Raw genomic sequence first — 23,252 nt, forward strand, 5'->3', positions numbered from 1 at the left:
AATTCTTAACCATGGAATAGGAAGGGCATCCTTCCCAATGTTGTAACCATATCCTCATGGAATTGCCTTTGGCTTTAGGTCCTTTTTTCCCAAATATTGCATTACCGCACTTTGACCAATTTTCCATCTCTCCTCATTTACACAACTTTGTTGACCTCAGGATTGGTAATTAAAAAATACATTGAAAAAATTAAAAATAAAAATTGAAAAAATTAAAATTAAAAAAGCATTGAAACTGCGTGAAACTTGGTGGGTTGCTATTTAAAATGTTATACATTAAGTATAGAAATTTTTAACACTGTACCACTAAACTTACGTACTCAGGCTATGAACTTTTCAAATGCCTCCCTTGTATATAAGTAATTAATTTTACTCATATTTGTCACTGTTCCTTTCTTTACCAACAGAAATGGAAAAGCAGAAATACTAAATCAGTAGGGGAACTCTGGGTTGGTTTATTTAAATACTATGCCTTGGAATTTAATTGGAGTGAACATGTGATATCGATATGCCAGAAGGATCCATTACATAAAAATGCAAAGAACTGGAGGAATTATCCAATTGCAATTGAAGGTATGATAAATCTTATGAAATTTTTGTAAAATTATTGCTTTTATAAGTGTTTATAAATTATATAGATGATAAGAAAGAAAATAAGAAATGTTGACTTAACAGATATCAGCGAAGTTCAAAATAATTGTCATGTGGATATTCATTGCCTGGCCACATTTAGGACAGCCACAAGGCCCATGTTGTTTAGGCTAAACTATGCATATAATCATAATAATATTATGTGTGAGATTTGCAAAGAGCGACCTTGATAAAGATGTGGGACACTCATCAAATGAGATATGGTCATTTGATCATGCTTAGAAGGTAATGTGTCACAAAAATCGGTTACTCTTTTTGTTTGTTCCAAGAGGCCTTGAAACGAGCATTCCAAGAATGGAGAAATCTAGAGAAAAATAGATGCCAATGTCGGCAGGTGCAGCTACAAGTGTTGCATTATAGAACAAGTTATGTTCCATTTTTAACAGATTTTTAAATTAGTTTGTTATCAAAAGACCACACAATCAAAAGAGAAACTGCAGCTAATTGGTTATGTGCCAGCATAGAGTTAATTAAGCCTTGTGTTTGAATCTACATGTACCATAAATATGCAATTTTCTTTTATGAACTCCTTGGCCTTTATATGGCTATCCTGGAGTAGAAACAGTTCTGATATAGGTAAATTGATTAGTACGAATTTCAATAGTATGAAATTCAGTTTAGTACGGATTATAAAATGATACCAGATCTTTTAATATGAGTCAGAATTTGGCTAGTAAATAGAAGAAATAAAAAAAAAAATAAAATTTTGAATAAAAACTCATAAAGTATGAGTTTTTATTCAAAATTGCGGCAAAAATTACATGTGGGTTATCAATGACTTGCACTGTGTTGCACTACCAGACATTCACTTGTCAGTCCACCTCTGCCTATTGTTGTGTGCAACTTGTTTTCTGACTCACACCACAGTGCACCATGTCACCACCTTTGCCACCTGGCTCCCACCAACCAAACACTCACTGGTTAGTCTGCATATGGATATTGGCCCATGTACAGTACTGTATTATATTTTAAATTTTGATAAACTGCCCCTAGCAAATATGGACAAACAGAAGAATACTTGTAGAACAAATAATGCAAGTTCAAAAAAAAGAGGAGGCTTGTTATTACATTATAACAAAAATTTGGCATAATAAAACAACATGGATGTGACAATAGCAATTCTAAAATAGGCTGAGATGTTGGAATGCATGAATCTATGGTACATAACATTATAAAACACACAGATGAAATAAAAGAAAAAGGTAAAGTTGCATCAGCTTTTTGTGCCTTGCAAATAACTGTTAGGAATAGAAGTGTAACAATGCATAGAAATGGAGTGTCTCTTATCTGTGTGGGTGGAAGACTGCAACCAAAAACATATTCCTCTTAGTAAAGCAGTAATTCAAAACAAAAGCTTTGAGTCTCTTTATGGCATGAAAGAAAATTTAGTTTGTGGGGGACACCAAATACGGAGTATGAGGAAAGGTCAGGGAATGACCACCACATATCCCCGGAGCAATATGGCCTTAGTTGCTAATGCTCCTAAAAAAAAAAAAAAAGATAGAAAAAAAAGTTCATGGGGAAACTGAAGAAACTTTTTTTTTGCTAGCAGTGGTTGGTTTGACCATGATAGAAATCAAATTCAGTTGCTTAATATGACAGCTGTTTCTAGCAATGGTGTTTAATGGAGTTACTATTCAAATCAGCTGATCAGTTAGCCACATCTGTCCATCAAGGCATCAAGGCGCCTCCGTAGCCAGGTGGGAAGGAGCAGCAGTGCGTAGCAGATGCTTCTTGATTAGACCGGGGTTCGAGCCCGTCACCACCAAATACGGAGGATGCAGAAAGGGCAAGGGAATGACCACCGCATATTCCCGGAGCAGTATGGCCTTAGTTGCTAATGCTCCTAAAAACCAAATAGCAAACAAACAAACTATCCATCAAAAACTTCTGGCAATCTATGGGGACCAGACAGTTGATTGAAGTAATGTTAAGAGGTGGGCTCCAATGGTTGCAGGAAGGTGATTTTGATGTCAAGGACAAACCAAGAGCTGGAAAACCAACGTTTGTCAAGCAGTGAAAACAAAGAACTCATTGACCAGCTCATTAGAAATGACAGGTACATAACCACCAGACAAGTGATGGATGCTGCAAAAATGTCAAAGGGAAGTGTTTTGACCATCATCAACACCTGGAATCTAGAAAAATTTGTTCTCAGTGTGCATGCCTAAGCTGCTCACATGAGAGATGATGGCTGGGAGGAAAGAGATCTGTGAAGATCTGGAGAGGTTCGGTGGTGGTGGTCCTGAGTGCTTTGAAGGGGTTGTGACATGTGATGGAACATGGCTCTTCCGTTATGATCCACAAACCAAATGACAATCCTTGAAATGGGCACACCTGATATCACCTGTAAGCAAAAAAGCCAAAACTTTCAATATCATCGACAAAACTTATGGCCACCTTCTTCTTCTTCTGGGATCAAATTGGCATAATTTTGTATTGATTTCTTGGAAAGAGGAACAACCATCAACAAAGAAAGATACCTCAGGAAGTTTTGAAAACCAAAAGACCTGAACTGAATTGTAGGACATTTAGGATAATGAAGGCCATACATAGTACAGATATCACAGATAATATTGTCAAAGATTGCCCAGCTGTGGTGGAACATAATGCTTTACTCATCCTGTAGCCCTGACCTCATCCCATCAGATTTTTTTTTTGTTTGGGTAGACTGAAGGCTTACTTGCATGGTAAGGTGTTTGAGAGTGATATGGAGCTCATTTCTGACATTGAACTCTGGTGTAAACATCAGCCTCCTGATGGAGGCCAAAGTGCATTCACTGCCCGGAAAGAGTGCTGGAGGAAATGTAGCTTGTGGTGGTTCTTACACCGAGTGATAATTTCACCAAGTTGAAAGATTGTATTTTATGTATGTGAAGTGTGGTTACAATGTCTCAGATATTAAAGATATTACAACATTACAGTGCATTACTTATTGACGCCCCCTTGCATATGTGTTGGCTTTTAATAACCCTAACACAGTCCACATATCTGTTTGTCCCTCCATCAGGCCTTGTAATCTGCACACTTTTCTTTCTAGGTTGCTCCATAGAGGTAGTAAAAGAATCTCATCTCTGCTTGTGGTTACTGTTAAACTATTAGTTTATTCAAACTAATTTCTAGCAATGGTGTTTAATGGAGTTTAAAGGTTTATTCAAACCATTCAAACTAAAAGTTTTCTGACCTATAGCATCAGAAAATATTCTTTCATTTCTTCAATTTAAGTGTATCCTATTCCTATAAAACAAGCACAGACCACGTTGAGAAAAAATCACTTCATAAACCTTGCACAATCTCTCTGGGGCTGTATTAATTGACACTGCTCTCATCATGTGCTCTTTCCATTATGTCTGGGAAAGATTCCAGACACCTTCAATTTCAATCCTAACTCAACATTGCCCCATACATTTGTATGGGACATTGTCGAGAAAAATGTAGAAATATGGATGTTGTGTGAAAGTTTCTGCTGTATACTTGATGATATAGTTACCCCTTATGAGGTACAAAATTTTGTCAGAAAAAATTAATTTAAATATTCATGTATGTTAATTTGTGTTATGTTTTTTTTCTTTTTATTATTATTATTTTTTTAAAATCTAAACATTGTGGTATCTCTTGTGCTATTTTCTGGTATCTATTTATTTGTTGATATACTATGGCACCCCCCCCCCCCCAAAACTTAATATGCATATGTTCAAGAAAATGAAAGAATTAAATAGTCTTCCTTGAGTACCATAAACATACAATTACTAAAAGCCAGATGAATATGTGAAATACATAAAAAGTTGAAAAGCTAACAGGTAAACAATAAAAAGTTACAAATATATATAGTATTAATATTAAACTGTTAAGAAGCAAAATAAGCAGAAAAAGGAAAAATGCTCCAAAACGTGCAGCGTAGCAGTAAAGGAAGCAAAAGGATATAAATAATGTGTGGTTTGTAACATACATTTGGATTTTTATTCCTGGACTTAAAGTATCTTCCCTTATAATAACCACTAGGTTTGGCACTTTGCTTCTCTGAAATCTCAGATCTACAGATCTCAGAACTGGTCTCAGATCTTACTGTCTATTTGGTAACCATGTGTTGTGAATGGTTTTGTTTTTCTTTACAAAACCTGCATCATTTAACCAGGCCTTTTATTTGGTGATAAAATTTTATCAATGGATACAAAAATTCTTCTTCCTCACGGTTTTCAATTTTGCTGTTCTGTTGCCATCAAAGTTTTTTGCCTGCCTGATTTTTTGTCACGCTCTTCAATGGATTCACTCAACCTTCAATCAACCTCAGATGTAGCCAAACAGTGCATTTCTCTGTCTACAGCGGCAGTGTTAACTTGGAACGCTGGAGCTGTGATCTATAGATCCTATTTTCTGATCATCTAAACTTTCACCAGAATTTCATCTCCTAGATTTTCTTCTCCTGTAGATTGGAATTATTCTTGTTTTTACTTTCTGTTTCATATGTTCCTTTACATATTTGTATTCCTGCGGCCTGTCTGGCGTTTCATGTTTTTAGGCTATCTTTCCCACATTTTTTTTTTTTTTTTTTTTTTAACGATAGAGCTCATCACTATCTGTATATCTAAATCTGTATAACTTGGTGACTTGTCATTGTTTTCCCTTTTGCACCTTGGCTATGTACATCTCTCCTCCGCTTGACTTAATGACTCCAGGTGTAACACCCACTTTTAGTTTTGGTTTCAATTTCCCTTCTTCTCTACAAGCCTATGGTATTAACACCCATTTTTACTATAGGCAAGCATTAGTAAAAATGGGTATTAACACCCATTTTTACTAACGCTTGCCTATACCAGAACCCTTTCTATAAGATTGGGATTTGCACACACCCAGTAAGTTCAGTATTTTTAATGACTGTTTCTACACTTTTATCTTTATACTGTCTTTTTCTATTTTTTTCCTGTTCGTAAAACTATTAATGTAATATGAGCGTGATACGAATGCTCCGACTATCCTGCATCCTATCGCTATTTTCACCTTCTTTTGACCATCTTTTTCTTCCCTTCTCCACCCCAAGAATTTTACCATTCCCTATACCATTTGCTTGTCCACACTTTTTGATCAAATTTCTGTTCTGTATATTTGAATTTTTACATTTTTAACCACATTAATTTAATTACTTTTTGCCCCTTCTGCACGATACAAACATTTGTATTATATTTCACATTACACTTTTGTAAATTTGTATTAAATTTAAAAATTTCATCATTAACTTAATTTTTAGTGCATTGGGAACTACCTTCTCTGTTAGTATTATGATAAAGGCCACATATTTGCTCCCACCCTTTTTCTAATATTATAGACAAGTTTGGAAATGCCTGATACATGGTCAGGAGTAGTCCCCTGATGAAATTCCTGGTTATGTATCGTCTTTTCAATTACTGTATTCAGATTTTGCATATTTGCCATCCCTTGATTCCATTGCCCTCTCATATCTAAATACAGTGTTATTTATTTCTTTGTTATTTATCATTTTTTATTTATTTGTTATTTAATAATTTTTTATTTATTTGTTATTTATTATTTTTTATTTGTTTGTTATTTATTATTTATCTGTATAAAATTATTTTTGTATATTGTTTGCTTTCTCAGTCCCAGTTCATATTTTTACTAGGTTTTTCAAATTCTTTCACTTTTTCACCACTACTTCACTTCCAGTTTCTACTATCCCTTAAACTTCTCTTAGTTCAGGCATTTTGTGTATTTTTCATTTCTATTTTCTCAGACACTTTATTTATGTTACGGGCTACACATTATTTATACAGGGTGTCTCAAAAATATTGGTACAAACGTTTAGGGCAGGTAGGTAACATCTAAAGGAATGTGAATCGCATTGGAACCCATAACTGGAAACGTCACGGGAAAGTAGTAGTAGCAGAGGCACAAGAAGCAAAAATGACACAAAACAGTAATTAGTGGCAAACATTTATTTGACATAATATTAACAATGGAGTATGAGATGGATGCATTTCATGATGTTACAACAGATGCTCGAAGGTTCGAGCATCTGTTCCACCATGAGACGCGATGCATGCGTGACACCGATGCAGCATGGATTGGCGGACACGGTCGAACACACCTGGAGTTTCTTTGACAGTAGCAGCAGCAGCGCAGACGAGTCTCACCACGAGATCCATTTCCGTCTCCACAGGTGATTCATACACGATAGATTTGAGGGGCCCCACAGAAAGAAATCAAGGCTCAATAAATCAGGTGAGCGTGGGGGCCAGGCAAAGTGTCCACCACAGCCAATCCATCGATGCCCAAATCGCCTGTTCAAATGGTCACAAACACCCCTTCCATAATGGGCAGGCACCACGTCATGTTGAAACCAAATGTTGCTTCTCACATTTGCTGGAACATCGTCAAGTAACCTTGGTAGAACTTGTTCAAGAAAGATCTGATATTTTTCGGAGTTCATGCGGGATGGTACAGGTATGGGCCGACTAAGTAGTCACCAACCATACCTGCCCACACATTTATTGAGAAGCAATGTTGCTCCGCATGGGGGCACACACCGTGTGGGTTGTCGTGAGCCGACACATGAGCATTGTGCTGATTGAATAAGCCTTTCCGAGTGAAATAAGCCTCATCCGTGAACAAAACATAGGCTGGAAAATTCAAGTCTTGAACACTTTCTTGGAGAAACCACTGCGCAAAAGCCACACGTGCAGGATGATCTTGGGGGGAGCAGTAACTGAACCCTTTGGAGATGAAAGGGGTGTAAGGAATCGTCGTGCTAGACACGCTGTACAGTGCAACGAGACACTTCTAAGGCAGAGGCAATGGCACGTGTGCTGGTAGTAGGATTATTCTGGACGGCATTCAACACACTTTCTTCCATGGTGGGAGTTCACGTCGAATGTGGTCTGCCCACACTACTCCTGTTACCTCTAAATGACCCATAATCGCACAAATTTTGATGCACACGCGCAAACAAATGGTGGTCCAGTACGTGTCTGTCTGGGAAGCGTTCTCCATAGATTCGTTGAGCGGCTCGTCCATTCCCCTCTGCTAATCCATACACTAGGTGCATATCTGCCAGCTCACAGTTCATATATCGATGCATGCTCTTCGTCTACCGACTTACGGTGACGTTTCCGTTATGGGTTCCTATGCGATTCACATTCCTTTAGATGTTACCTACCTCCCCTAAACGTTTGTATTTTTGAGACACCCTGTATATATATATGAAAAAATGATGAATTGAATGATCTCTTGTACCCTTGATCAATCCAGTATTACATCTTTTATTACTGTTAATGTAATGCTCAGTTTACAAATGGTATAATAAGCATTATATTAATTTGGTACTCATTAATGTAATGCTTATTATTTTTTTTATGAAAACCCCAAACACGAAAGGTATCAAAACCTATAGTACTTAGTACCGTGCATGGGTTGAAAGAGAAGTATGGGGGGGGGATGCCGGAAACTTTGCTCTAGAGACTAAACATGGGTTTCACCACTTCAAGCCTCCAATAAGCAAAGTGGTGGTATTTCACCAGTTGATGAAAGTCATCTACCACCTGGAAATATACCATCTATAATATAAAATATTATAGTTTATATTAAAATTATAATGTAAACTGTAAAGTTTATATTATAATATAACTGGAATAAGCATACTGGCACCAAAATTGTGAAATAAATTAAAAAAACCAAAAAAAAAACCCACTTATGAATTCGTATCCAGTAGAGCATTACTTAGAAGGAATCAGTTAGGCGTTGAAAGACAGTGGTTTTCAGTATTTCTCCATTTTATACCTTTTAAGATGGATTCAACTCGTAACTAAGTCAAATAATAAGTAAGAAATACTTATAATTATTCCCATGGTCTACGAAATCATAACTCTATCTAGTTGCACACCAAATTAAATTTACATTTCTATGTATTTCTTTTTTGCAGATCCTTATTCTAAGAAGTTGAATGTTGCCAGAACTGTGCGGAATTCTCAAGTATTGAAATTTATTCAAGATTGTTTTAGAAATACTTATCATTATTTTTTAAATCCTCCAATTGCACAGTCTGATTCAGATGATGAAGTGGTTACTGATGAATATGGTAAGGGTTAGATACAATTGTCCAAAATTACATTTGTATTAGGCATTATGTAGAGATACCTAGAAAAAGGAAAAAAATTCAAATTGAACATATTGAATAAGTATATGCTTTAGTGTGCTTTATCTACACAGTGGCCATACTGATATAAACAATAAATAAAATAAAATAAACTTAAACATTAATATATCTCATCGTGGGCTAATGTTATTAGTGGAGTCCCTCAGGGTTCAGTGTTGGGTCCATTGTTGTTTTCTGTATTTATAAATGATATTTATGATGGTATATCAAGCTTAATGTCTAAGTTTGCAGACAATACAAAAGTTGGCAGGGTTGTTAAGGACACTACTGGAACTGGACAGGCATTTGGAGGGAATGGTGTGATTTTTTTTTTTTGGCTGATGCTGCATAAGCTCATACACATGCTTTCTTGCATCACATGCTACTACTACTATGCTGCTGCTGCAACAGGATCTGGAAAGGTTGAGCAGATGGGCTGAGAGGTGGCAAATGAAGTTTAACATTGACAAATGTAAAGTACTACATATGGGAAACAGTAACCCCAGAGCAACATAGCAACATATCAACTCTGTGGTACTACACTGACAGTGGTGGTGAATGAAAAGGACCTGGGGGGGTAATTGTGAAGGAAGATATGAAGTTCTCTGAGCAGTGCAGACTGGCAGCAAGAGTAGCTCATGGTGTCTTGTCAATGATATACAGGAACTTTTCTAGCAGGGCTAAGGAGGTGATTATTCCCTTGTATAAGGCAATGATCAGGCCACACCTTGAATACTGTATACAGGTCTGAAGGCCTCATTTCAAGAATCTGTAGAGCTGCTGGAACGAGTACAGAGAAGGGCAACAAGATTAGTGAATGGAACAAAGGGTTGCTCTTACAAAGAAAGGCTTAAGTTTTGCAAATTACAGTGCTCGTGCCTTATACACCTCTGATAGAGGTGTATAAAGCCTTGAATGGTTTGAGCATGCTCAATGCCGATGGGATTCTTCCTCTTGCTCAGAATAATCACCTGAGAGGGCATAAATTTAAATTGAGGAAAGACAGATGTAGGATAGATGTGTGAAAATTTGCCTTTAGCCAGCGGGTAGTTGGTTGGTGGAACAGATGTCTATCCCTTGTTGTGGAAGTTGATAGCCTAAATAAATTTAAGGCTCAGCTGGCAAGGTATTTCGAACGAATGGAGGGGTGAAATGGGAGTGGGTTTTTTTTTTTTTTTTTTTGGCTGATGCTGCATAAGCTTGCTTTCTTGCATCATATGCCTTTACTAATGCTAATGCTAATATTTCTTAAGTCAAGACTATACTGAAGGAATGCTTAAATTTACACTGTTAGTGTGAATTTAAGCATTCCTTCAGTATAGTCTTGATCTACCACATTAGCATTAGTAGAGGCATATGATGCAAGAAAGCAGGCTTATACAGCATCAGGTCAGAAAAAAACAACTCTTCCCATTTCACCCATCCATTCGCTCTAAACGTTTGTTCAGTTCTGCCTTGAATTTATTTAAGCTATCAACTTCCACAACGGCAGATGGTAGTTTGTTCCAGTAATCAACTACCCTCTGGCTAAAGGTAAATTTCTGCACATCTGTTCTACAACTGTCTTCCCGAAGTCTGAATTTATGCCCCCTTGGGCTCATAATCTGAGCAAGAGGAAGAATCCCATCAGCATTGAGCCTGCTCAAACCATTCAAGGCCTTATACACCTCAATCAGATCACCTTGCAGGTGCCTAGTCTCAGATCCCTTTGTTACCCTTCTCTGTACTTGTTCTAGCAACTCTACATTCTTCCTAAAATGAGGCCTCCAGACTTGTATGCAGTACTCAAGGTGTGGCCTGACAGTTGCCTTATACAATGGGTTAATCACCTCCTTATCCCTACCAGCAAAATTCCTGTATTTCATTGACAAGACCCCATGACCTGCTCTGGCAGCCTGTCTGCACTGCTCAGAAAACTTCATATGTGACTGCACAATTATCTCCAGGTCTTTTTCATTCTCTAAAACCCTGAGTGTAGTACCACACAGTTGGTACATTTCTCTGTGGTTACTACTACTCATATGCAGTACTTTGCATTTGTCAATGTTAAACTTCTGTTGCCACTTCTCAGCCGATCTGCCTAAATTTTCTAACTTTTGTTGCAGTAGCACACTGCCATTACTGTCATTAAAACGCTGCCAACCTTTGTATCATCTGCAAACTTGGACATTAAGCCTGATATACCTCCATTGATAAATATACAAAACAACAGTGGGCCCAACACTAAACCCTGGGGGACTCCACTAATAACATTAGTCCATGAAGAGCAGTGTCCATTGATTACCACTCTGTCTTCTCCCACTCAACCACCCTTTTATCTATTGTAGCAACTTACTCTTAATACCACACTGCTCCAATTTGTGCAATAGTCTTCTATGTGTCACACTATCAAAAGCTTTCCTGAAATCCATGTGTATGATACAAAATTATTTTTTGCATCCAGTTCCACATCATAATATTGGATATTACGATGTGGAACTGGGTTGTGACCACGTCATAATATCCGATCAGATTGGTCATACAAGACTTCCCCTTAACAAACCAATGCTGTGTCTGAACTATTACTGCAGTCTTGTCTAGATCATCCTGCAATACTTCTTTAACCAGTGACTCCATTAATTTCCCCGGAACAGAAGTTAAAGTAACAGATCTGTAATTACTCGTGTCCCCTTTTGATTTCCCTTTGTGACTTGGGGATACATTTGCACATCTTCAGTCCATGGGTGCCTCTCCTCAGTTGAAGTATGTTGTCATAATTATGGCTAATGGTTTGCTTACTTCCTTTGCATCTCCTTTAATATAACTGGATAGATCCCATCCATCCCAGGTGCCTTTCTTATGTTTAATTTCAACAATTTTTCCTTCACTTTTCTCTCAGTCATTTACAAAATCATTTATCTCTCTGTTAGAGTTTAATAAGCTTCTGTCCTCCACTTCCCTACAGAATTCTTCATGTGTGAATGTAGATGCAAACTACTCATTCAGTTTGGCAGTTATCTGAGCAGGATCATCTAGTCAAACAGTTGATATCAAGCTGGCCAATCTGATTCATCCCCTTCCGTTTAGAGTTTATATAATTTACTTAAAGAAGTCTTTGCTGTTTTCTTTACATCCTTTGCCAAAGATTTCTCATAAGCTGCCTTCGCTTGCCTGACCTCCTTTGTGACTTGAATACAGACTAGCTTATGTCTGCCGTAGGCTTCTGTGTCACCTGATAATTTATATTCATCCCATGCATTTTTCTTTTCTGCCACAAGTCTCATTAGTTCACATGACATCCATTTAGGCCTAAACTTTGAACAGTATGTGTTTTTGGAAAGAACATTTCTAATTCTAATATTATGTTATGTTTTCCAATTCTAATATTATGTTAGAATTGGAAAAGTGTGACCTTGAAAAACAATCCTAATTAATGTAAAAACTGTATTGGTGTAAAAAAAAATATATATTTATATATGGAATGGCAACCATTAGTGTTTTTTGATTTTAATATCAATTTTTATCAGTGTTTGTGTTAGAAGTGAATAGTTGAGATAATAATTTATTTGAATGATAAGGTTACTGTTACTGTTTTGCCATTGCTATTAGAATTTATATTTGATCATCTAAATGAAATGCTTATTCAAATTTTTATATGTTTATTTTATTCTTAAGTTGCCATTATACTAAAAGACATAATCCGAGAAAGCTCTCATTAGGATGTCTCTGTCACTTGGTCATCATTTAGCATGCAATATGCTGTAGATTATTCATAGCACTCTCCACAGGTTGTTGGAGAGTATCGGTATACAGGTTACCCATCATGATCATTGCATCTCAGTGTTGGTGGTACTCGATGATACTGGATCCAGGTACCAAATAGGTTGTTTATCACCTGGATCCAGTATCATCGAGTACTTGTTTTATTGAGTAAAACAAGTACTCAATAAAACAAGCATCCCATGCATGTTTTATTGGGCACATTTCACAGCCATGGAAACAGAAAACTTTCTGTTAAAAAAAACAATTCCTGTGAAACCTGTCACAGGGCTAAAGTGGCATTGGATACCTTTGAATACCCTTCCTAGTGATGGGCCACCAGGAAGGGTATTCAAGAGGAATTGGCTGCAGTAGCCTAACTGTGCTGGCATCAAATGCATGGTCCATGTTGAAATGGGTCATGCCACCCCTGTGTTGTATTGCATGGTCAGTTGACTCACTGTGGCAGCACATTGGATCTTCTAACTTTTTGGTCAGATGTGTGGTTGGCCAAAGAGGGATAATGGATGGCTAGTGGCAGGTTGCTGAAAGAACAGTTTCAAGTTGAGGTGGCCAGGTCCTTCAACATTCCAAGAATAATAATCATTTTAAGGTTGTGGCAAAAAATCATGAGATTCTTTTCATAATCAGAATCAGCAGAGGTGTCTGACTGTCAAGTTGATAACCAGCCAAGAGTTGCAAAGTCCCGGGATGATTGCTCTTTTGGCTATTATATTGATGTATTATGGGGAGGTAACTGATGAGCATCTCTCTCGAGCTCTGTGACCTCAATGACAATCTTAAGACAATTTACATTAAGCAAAAAAAAAGCTATATACAGGAATGGTCACTGTATGCCCTCTAGTTTGTGTTTTGCTCACCATCTTTCACAGAAAAGCCCATGTAACTTGGAGCAGACCTCTCTGGAGCCAAGGCTAATGGCCCTTGAGGAGTGAGTCCAAATTAAATCTTGAAACTGATTCTTTATGTGCTCTCATCTGAAAAGAGAATACAAAACATCAGTGAAAGGTATTACTGTTATGTGGTAATGTTACAGTCTGTTGCAATTCTTCCCAATACTTTCCCAGTCTTCACATTATTGAGGGAGGCACTTAAGTCTTGTGTATGTCTCTTCAGAGGCCCTGAATTTTTTTAAATGTGGCCTTAGATCAGGGTTTCTTAACCAGGGGTCCATGAAAGCATTTCAGGGGGTCCGTGAGCTTGGATAAAAAATCAACTCATTAATTTCCTTCACTTATGAATGTATGTAATAAATTACAATTGTATTAGCTGTATCTGTAGTCACCAATAGAAATAACAGATATTTTCATATCATATTATAGTTATTGCATATCTCGAAAAATTGCTTACGTCCATCGTTACTTTGAAATTATGGCAGTTATTAGATCTGCTGCTAGATCACACTTGATTGCAGTCCTGCTGTGGACTGCAACTATTGTGCGACATAGTTGGCAAACTATCCGGCAAATCAGCGCCTAGTAGGCCACTTTTAACACTAATAGACACACAGGCTACGAGTGTAAACCAGGTATGTTCAAACATGTCCTATGGTTTAGATAACAGTTGAAGTGTGTAATTTAACCTTTTTGCTGCTATGTGCGCGTATACCGGTCCAACGGTGGAGGCCCCTGCAGGCGTGTATGCACGCCCACCGTGTGTCTGTAGATGCATAGAGTCTTCGTATATGTCTTTCTCAGTTGCTCATATTGCATTAATTATTTTTACATTAATTATTTAACATTTGTTACAGACCAAATTTAAGTTGAAATGTCGAAGAAAAGGAAGTATGATGAAAAATATGTATTATTTGGTTTCACTTGCATTAATGAACTTGACGAGACTCAAATACTGCAGTGTTTTTTGTGCGGAAAAATTCTTGCGAACGGAAGTATGAAGCCAGCAAAACTGAAAGATCATCTCAAGTCTGTCCATGCTGGAAATGCATCTAAAGATGTTGGTTTTTTTCGTGCGAAAAAATCTCTATTCGAAAAAGCAGGGACACTTCCAAAACTTGGATTTGCCATTTCATGAAAACCTTTTCTTGAAGAATCCTATAAAGTTGCTCACCAAATTGCCAAGCAAAAGAAGCCCCTCACTATTGGAGAGACTTTAGTAAAGCCATATGCACTGCAAATGGTCAAACTGGTCTGTGGACTGGAACAGAGAAAAAAACTGGAAGCTGTTCCCTTGTCAAATGATGTAATACATTCTAGAATAATTGATATGTCTTTTAATATTTTGAAGCAGGTCATCGAGGAAATGGCAGCCTCTCCATTCCCCTTCAGTATGCAATTGGATGAAACTACAGACATTTCTCAATGTAGCCAGCTCCTTGTTTTTGTTCGCTATGTGCATGCTGATGGCATCAAAGAAGAATTCTTATTTTGTGAGTCCCTTTCGGAAATTAGAAAGGCCGTCGACGTTTTCGAAATTGTAAAAAGTTTTTTTTACAAACAAAACTTTGAATGGAAAGGAAAACTTCATTCTCTTTGCACTGATGGAACTCCTGCGATGCTTGGTAAAAGCAGCAGTGCGTAGCACATGCTTCTTGATTATACCGGGGTTCGAGCCCGTCACCACCAAATACAGAGGATGCAGAAAGGTCATGGAATGACCACCGCATATTCCCAGAGCAATATGGTCTTAGTTGCTAATGCTCCTAAAAAAAACCAAATAACAAATAAATAACAGCTTGGTAATACATCTGGTTTTGCTACTTTTGATAAGTGAAAAGTGAAAAAAGAAGCTCCTCAAGTCATTGTCACGCATTGCTTTTTACACAGACATGCACTGGCAACAGAGACTCTTCCAACAACGCTGAAAGAAGTATTGTCAACAGCCATAAAAGTTATCAACTTTATCAAAAGAAGTTCTCTGAATCGTCGTATTTTTAAAAGATTTTGTCAAGAAATGGGAGCAGAATATGAAGTGCTTCTCTACCACACAGAAGTGCGCTGGCTTTTAAGAGGAAAAATCTTGAAGCACTTATTCGAACTAAGGGCAGAAGTTTCACTTTTTCTGGAAGAAAGAGAAAACCCACTCTTGGAACATTTTGAAAGGAAGGATTTTATCCATGGGTTGGCTTACCTGGCGGATATTTTTCACCATATGAATGAGATAAATCTTTCCATTCAAGGTCATGAAGTCACCATTATGGATGCAACTGAAATATTACAAGTCTTCTTGGCTAAGTTACCAATATGGAAGAAGAGAGTAGAGACTGACATTCTTGCAAACTTTCCACTGTTGCAGGAAGTGCTTTACCGAGATGTAGTTGAAATGCAAACTTCTCTCTCAATTTTTTTGAAAAGAGATATCTGCGCACACTTGGAAACATTACAGAACTCTTTTAAAAGTTATTTCTTTCTATCTTGATGGCATGAAAATTGAACCATGGATCCGAAATCCTTTTCTTTCTGATATAAACTGTATCGAAGATGTTGATTTAACCAAAGATGAACTCATTGATCTTAGGTCAAAAAACTTACTACGATTGGAGTTTACCTCAAAAAAGCCTTGGAGAATTCTGGTGTTCCCTGAGAGAAGCCTATCCTCGTCTTGTAAAGTGAGCTATGGAAGCTTTGATACCATTTGCAACAATATATATGTGCGAATCAGGATTTTCAGCACTTGTAACAATGAAAACAAAAAATTGAAATCGATTAGATATCCGACATGACATGCGCGTTGCCTTGTCAAATATCACACCACAGTTTAATGTTCTTATTCAAGATAAACAAGTCTTCACACTGATGTGTGCTTAAAAAATAAAATTTAACTTCAACTTTCCTATATTTTAAATGTATTGTATTATTATTATTCAATGTGTTAAGAGAGAAACACATATAAAAAAATTGAATGGCAAATGCCTAAAAAACGGTACTCACCTTGTATAAATCTGCAATAAATTTATTGGTAAATGGTGGCTGAATTTAGTTTGGAAGAAGCATTAAAAAGAATAGGGTAAAAATATTTTTAAGCAAATTTTAAAATGAGCACAAGGAAGTAGAAGTGCAGATCTCCAATCCTTGGTTGTCATAAAAAGGTTGAAGGACGCGAATGAAAGAATGAAATAAAAGAGAAGACCGGTGGTGCCAATAGTCGTTGCGAGAGACTTTCGTTAAATGAACCGTCATTAGTTGGCAAATGGAAGAGAAGTGAGCGCGTGTTGTATTTAAAGTTGGTCTATACTTTCGTGATGCTCTTTTTGACACGTGGGAACTTTAGCTGCGAGAGGTTCCAAGCCGGTGAGAGGTTGAAGGGAAGTTTTGCGTTAATAATATTGAGATCGGAATGGTGTCGGTACCATTCGATGGTGAGGGCTTCATATTGAAGAATTCTGTAGCTCGATCTAAGTTTAATAATAGTGATGGCAGAGTCAATAAGGGGGGTGTGGTTGTGGTTTTGAGCATGGGTTGTTAACTCAGTGCAGGATTGACTTGTCCTGAAACTGTTGAAGTGGTAGTATGCGCGGGTGTTGGAAGTTGTGGAGGAACCGAATTTGGTGGTAGTGCTGCCAATGTAACAGGTGTCGCAGTTTGGTTGGCATTTTATGAGATATATTATATTATTGAGATCATTGATGGGATACTTGTATGTTTCTTTATAAGAATTAAATAGGGAACCTAGTTTATTATAAGTAGAGAAAGTGAGGGAGATGTCGGTATCTTTGAATGTACGTCGGAATTGTGCTGCGAGTTCACTATGGTAAGGGAGAATTATGCGAGTATTTGTCTTGTTACTGTGTCTGATGGGGTTATTAATGTTGTTTTTAACGGTGGATATTGTGTGTTGAATGAGTTGAGGGGGATAGCTCCTGGCTATGAATTTATCAGTAAGGTATTGAAGTTCATTGTGTAGATCGTTTTGTGAAGAGCTGAATTTGATAGCATTGTAGATTTGGTTGTATAGGACAGCTTTTTTGGTACTAAGGGGATGATGTGAAGTGAAATGTAGATATTTACCAGTATGCGTGTTGTTTCTGAAAATCTTGGTATTTAAATTTGTGTCTGTTGTATAAATAGTGAGATTAAGAAAATTAATTTGGTTGTCCGTTCCGATTTCGAGGGTAAGCTTTAGCCTGTCATGTATTGTGTTGAATTTTAAAAAAAGATTGTCTATGGTTGTTCTGTTGCCTATTATTAAGACATCATCGGCATAGTGGATGTATAATTTAATTTCAGAAGGGAAAGGTTGTAAAATTGTAAAGGCACCATTCCGATCTCAATATTATTAACGCAAAACTTCCCTTCAACCTCTCACCGGCTTGGAACCTCTCGCAGCTAAAGTTCCCACGTGTCAAAAAGAGCATCACGAGAGTATAGACCAACTTTAAATACAACACGCGCTCACTTCTCTTCCATTTGCCAACTGATGACGGTTCATTTAACGAAAGTCTCTCGCAACGACTATTGGCACCACCGGTCTTCTCTTTTATTTCATTCTTTCATTCGCGTCCTTCAACCTTTTTATGACAACCAAGGATTGGAGATCTGCACTTCTACTTCCTTGCGCTCATTTTAAAATTTGTTTAAAAATATTTTTACCCCATTCTTTTTAATGCTTCTTCCAAACTAAATTCAGCCACCATTTACCAATAAATTTATTGCAGATTTATACAAGGTGAGTACCGTTTTTTAGGCATTTGCCATTCAATTTTTTTAGTCAGTTTGTCACGGTATTATAAGACTACTATAATTTCACTATCAAGAAACACATATATTACTGTATAATTTTTTTTTTAATTTTGGTAACCATTTCATTAAACTGTTTTTTTTGTAATTTTATTTTATGCATTTAAAAACATTATTCTGAGAAGGGGTCCGTGGTATTCACCTGACTGGCAAAGGGGTCCGTGGAACTAAGAAGGTTAAGAACCCCTGCCTTAGATAGTGAACTTAGGACTATATAAAATTCATATATGTTACTGTGTTTTATCATGGGGGTTTCTGCTCCTACTGAAGACTTGAATATTTGACCTTAAGGCTTGGGTTTATGCTCATCTTAGGTACAAATACCATTTCATGAATGAAGTGAGATAACTAACATTACCTGAAAGGAGAAACTGCTATAAATTTAAAAATCTGAGGCAAAAATTCAGCTTGTGATGGTTTTTATTAGCAAACATATGTAAATTATCTATTTATTCCAACAAGTAGAATCCATTCTTCAAATAGGCCTCTGGATTGAGAACGTTCATGTTCACAATGACTGCAATGATACTACACCAACTGTTATAAAATTTTATTGAAATAAAATAAAATAAATCTTTGTAATTTTTTTTTTTTTCACAAAGTTTCACATTCTGATGAATTGAAAGTTACACACTTTATACATCTAAAACTTGTTGACTTTTTCAAATATCTTGGATGTAGATTAACTAAGGAAGGAAGGATTGGGGAAAGAGGAAGTTTACACAAGAGTTCATCAAAGTAGTAAGATTCTTAGTGCCCTAAACTATATGGTGGGACAACAATATCTCCCATAGAACAAAAAAACATGTTGGACAGTCATTAGTGGAATCGGTACTTTGCTATGGATGTGAGGTGTGGGCACTGAAAGAGGGTGACAAAAAGAAGCTTAGAGCCCTAGAGATGGACTACCTATGTTGGAGTGCTAGGGTTTCTAGGCTAGAGAGGATAACGATTGAGGAAATAAGATGTATGCATGCAGATGAAGATATTATAGAACAAATAGAAAATAGGAGGTTGAGATGGTTTGGACATCTGCTGCGCACGAATGAAGTGAGATGGCCTAAAATTATATATGAGTGGATACCACAAGGGAAGAGAAGGCGAGGATGCCTAGAAAAACATGGAAGGAAGGTGCACTATCAGCCATCAGAAAGAGAAATTTGAAAGTTGAAGATGCCCATGTCCGGTGACTTTGGAAAATGGGAACGACAAGGCGGCGATCTGCAAATTAAGTCGAACATAGATAGATAGAAATAAAATAAATTAAAATTGTTAATAATAATAAGATAAAATAAGTAAAATGAATAGTATAATTAAGTGGGATAAAACTGATAAAATAAGATACACTGTCTGCACAATAAAATAAAAATAAAATATATACAATGAAATGAAACAATGTAATAAAACACATGATAAAAGTGATAAAACACTGAAGCTTTCAGAAGTGTCTGCCTTCTTTATTAACAGTAAAGCTTAATGTACAGTACATCCTTAAATATCAGCAGGTTCACGGTTCACAGCACGTGTTTTCACAGGAGCATGGGCACTACTCTCACTACTCTACATATGTGCACTGGAACCAGAAATGGCTAGGGAGTGTGCCAGGTGGAACCTTTCATCCTATCCAAGAACCACAGCTTTAAAGAGGGGATGAATGTGGACTCCTCTGTCTGTTAATATTATTACACTCAGAGGAGCAATTTTCAAGCTCTTGAGTCACTTGCTGTCCCAAAATCTGTGACTGGTCGACGATAACAGCTTCATCGGGAGAGATTTGATGGTTTCCTCCCAAAAACATGTTATATTGGTGAAACAAAGCGTCAGTTTAAAGACTGTATGGGGGAGCATACTAGTGCAATAAAAACCGTGGATTATGGGAAGTCTGCTGTGGCGGAACATATTTGGGAAGAGAACCATTATAATCTGAAGGATCCTACTATTGATTCTATTTCTTCTCATTCTGTTCATTCACTATTGATGATCCTACTCAGGTTGCTGATAGTAGTGAAACCATTCATATCTAGTGGACCGATGTGATTCATTCCTTTCCTTCTGATGTTTACATGCTGCTTTTCCTTGCGCTCTCTGCCTGAGATTTTTCATCATCTGTTTGCCTAACCTCCTTTGTGACTTCATTGCAGAGTAGTTTATATATCTATCAGGCTTTTTATACCAACTAAGAGATACTGTCCAAGGCTTAGTCCTAAACATATCAGGTGACAGGAAGTCTGATGTTCTTATACTGAGACTTGTGGCAGAGAATAAAAGTGCATGGGTTGCATAATCAGGAAATAACTAATGAACATGACTAGGAGTATTAAAACTATTAATTAGATACTAGCATATATGTATCAGCTTCTTCTATTCAAAACATGTTAATCAGAGTATTTTGGCAATCAATAAAACTCAGAAAGGGAGGTGAATTTCGCTTTTCATAAGAAACATATGCCCAGAAGCTAGGAAACCAATTAATCTTTCTCATAGACGTACTGTTTCTGCTGCATGCCTCTTCTACAGATACTTCCATGGGCACTGTTCTTCTGAATTGGCTTCTATAATTCCCGCTCTCTCTTTCAAAACAGTTCGAACACGTGCCGCCACCAGCCAACATCCATTTACTGTCCAACTTCAAACCCACAGAACCAACTTTTCATCTTCTTCATTTATTCATTCAACTGCCGTTTTCTGGAACAACCTTCCTTCATACATATTTCCTGAAAATTACAATCTACAGAAGTTCAAGTCCAATGTCAACAAATATCTTCTTTCGTCTTCTCAACCTCCAACCCAAGCACAGTACTAAGTACTATAGGTTCTAATACCTCTCGTGTTTGGGGTTCACATAAAAAAAAAAAAAATCTCAGTAATGGTCTAAAGCAGGGATTCACAAAGTGCAGTCCGTGAGCTTTTTGTATGTGGCCTACAGCCTTTTTATTTGTGTACTAACTGTAGTGGAAACCAGTTAATACAAATGCACAGGACTTGCACAAATATTTTCTGTTAACCAAATTTAGTAATAAATATTGGATGATCGATTACAAGTATGGAGAAAAATGGAGTGAGCTGGCCATGTAGGTGGGGATTGGTTCGCAGAAAATAATTAGTTGACTGGTAGGTAGTGAAAAAATCCCAAAAATCACAGTCACAATAGCAAGATGCACCTGCAAACCCTTCTCTTTCTAACCATTCTTTCATGTAAGGATGGTAGTGATATCACAGCATTAACTCAATATGCGGCCCACCTATAATATCTGTTGTTTTTTTGTCAGTATTGGCCTGCTGATGACAAAGCTTGAGAACTGCTTGTCTAAAGTGTATTATGGCCTTTTAAATCATTCTTTCCATTTTATTTTTATTTTTTTATTTTCTTTGGGCCCAAACTTTTTCAGCTATTAATAGTAACCGTCTCACCTTGTGAATGGTAAAATACTTGAACACAAAATATTACCTTGGGTTGCAGCATGCCAGAGCCATCGAATACATGCTTGTAGTGCAGTCATAACCTGGAATGAGCACCTGCATTGGCATGTATTAGTATTAGGAAGGCAAGGCCAAATTATGCAAGGAGGTGCACTTTTACTGTATCAGCCAGAAAATAATAAAATAAAACACAATATTCATAGTGTTTCCATTCTTACTCACTGCCTCTGCCATTTCGGGAAGCAACTTATTCCCGTGTTTGACAAACCTGCTGGCCATAGGTGAATGTCATGAAATCCAATCTTTTGTTATTCCCTGAGATTTATTTGTGCATTCTTCTCTCCCACTCCCCCCTCCCCAGTTCTTGTGTTATCATTGAGGGAGAACAGACCGTTCCCATTCAAAAATTTCCCTGTTTATACTCCAGCACGACCACCAGGTTAGCGGAGTTTACAATAAACTGGCAATGCAGACCTTAAACATATTTATCAGTTATGGGCTTGAACCCCGGTCCACTCAAAGAGCATGTGCTACTGCACACTCTCTCTCTCTTCTGATCACTCGGCTACCTCATTTTACCCAATCTCTCTTATATACCTGAATCAGATCTCCCCTTAGATGCCTAGTTGTCGAATTCAGCAGTTCACACCTTCTAAACTATTCGCCATATGCATATCAGTTTGCATTCATTACTAATCTGGTCACCCATCTTTGAATTCTCTCCAGAAGTTTTTTTTTTAGGTATGGTTTCCAGACCTGAATACAATATTCTAATGCAGTCGAATTATCTTTTGTTTAGAGGGATAATGATGTCCTCCTCTCCTCCAGAAATAGTCCTATAAATTGTGAACAGAACACCATGTGCTTTTCTAGCCACTTGTTTATACTGCTTGAAAAATTTCTTGTCAGATTGAATTGTATCACCTCTTTTTGTCTTTAACTGCATTTATCCTCTCTCTCTCTGTCTAGTTTATACATGGCTCCAGTATTTCTTCCTCAGATTTCTGTTCCTCATCTGTTAACATTAAAGCAGCATTAACAGATGAGTGATTCCTGTAGATAATGTATTTGTAAGTATGTATTTATTTGTCTTGGGCGGCACCTGGAACGTTAGTTCATCTCCGCCTCGTTAACTTATACAAATATACAAAGATTAAATACTGTACAAAAGAAAACCTCAACAGATTGAGGTAAACACAGATAATTTCAAAGTAAACAATGAAAGTAATCTTATGCGTATTAACATAAAAAAAAAAAAAACAAGTTCAAAGAAAATAATTAAGGATAACAGTACCCATTCAACCGACAAAACTTTGCACAAGCCCAGAAGTCTTAAACAAACCTTAAAAACAGTTGAGGTTAAATCCAGTAAGTCCTGCAGTCATTAGTAGCAAAGTCACAGTTAATCACCAATAACAAAGTCACAGTCAGTTAACAGCCATCCGAACAAAGGAGCACAGGAATTTTCACAGGAATCAAATTGAGTTTCAGTTGTAGGACACTTGTAGAGTTTCAAAAAAAAAAAAAAAAAAAAAAAAAAAAACACAACACACACACAGAGCACAAGTCCAGAGAGCGGTAGATCT

General features: G+C 37.1%; 1 protein-coding gene across 3 annotated transcripts in view; it reads left to right on the forward strand.

Annotated features, from left to right (window-relative positions):
* The window catches only part of LOC150091666 (terminal uridylyltransferase 4-like), a 604,054-nt gene that overhangs the window by 314,239 nt on the left and 266,563 nt on the right, over positions 1-23,252 (forward strand). For all 3 annotated transcript variants that reach the window (XM_090376273.1, XM_090376276.1, XM_090376282.1), the window contains 2 exons: positions 408-573; positions 8,582-8,737. In XM_090376273.1, coding sequence (XP_090232399.1) covers positions 408-573; positions 8,582-8,737 — 322 coding nt within the window. The remainder of the gene's footprint in view (positions 1-407; positions 574-8,581; positions 8,738-23,252) is intronic.

The sequence above is a fragment of the Mastigoproctus giganteus genome, chromosome 1, assembly GCF_048544385.1.
Source record: "Mastigoproctus giganteus isolate SK-2022 chromosome 1, ASM4854438v1, whole genome shotgun sequence".
NCBI lineage: Eukaryota > Metazoa > Arthropoda > Arachnida > Uropygi > Thelyphonidae > Mastigoproctus > Mastigoproctus giganteus.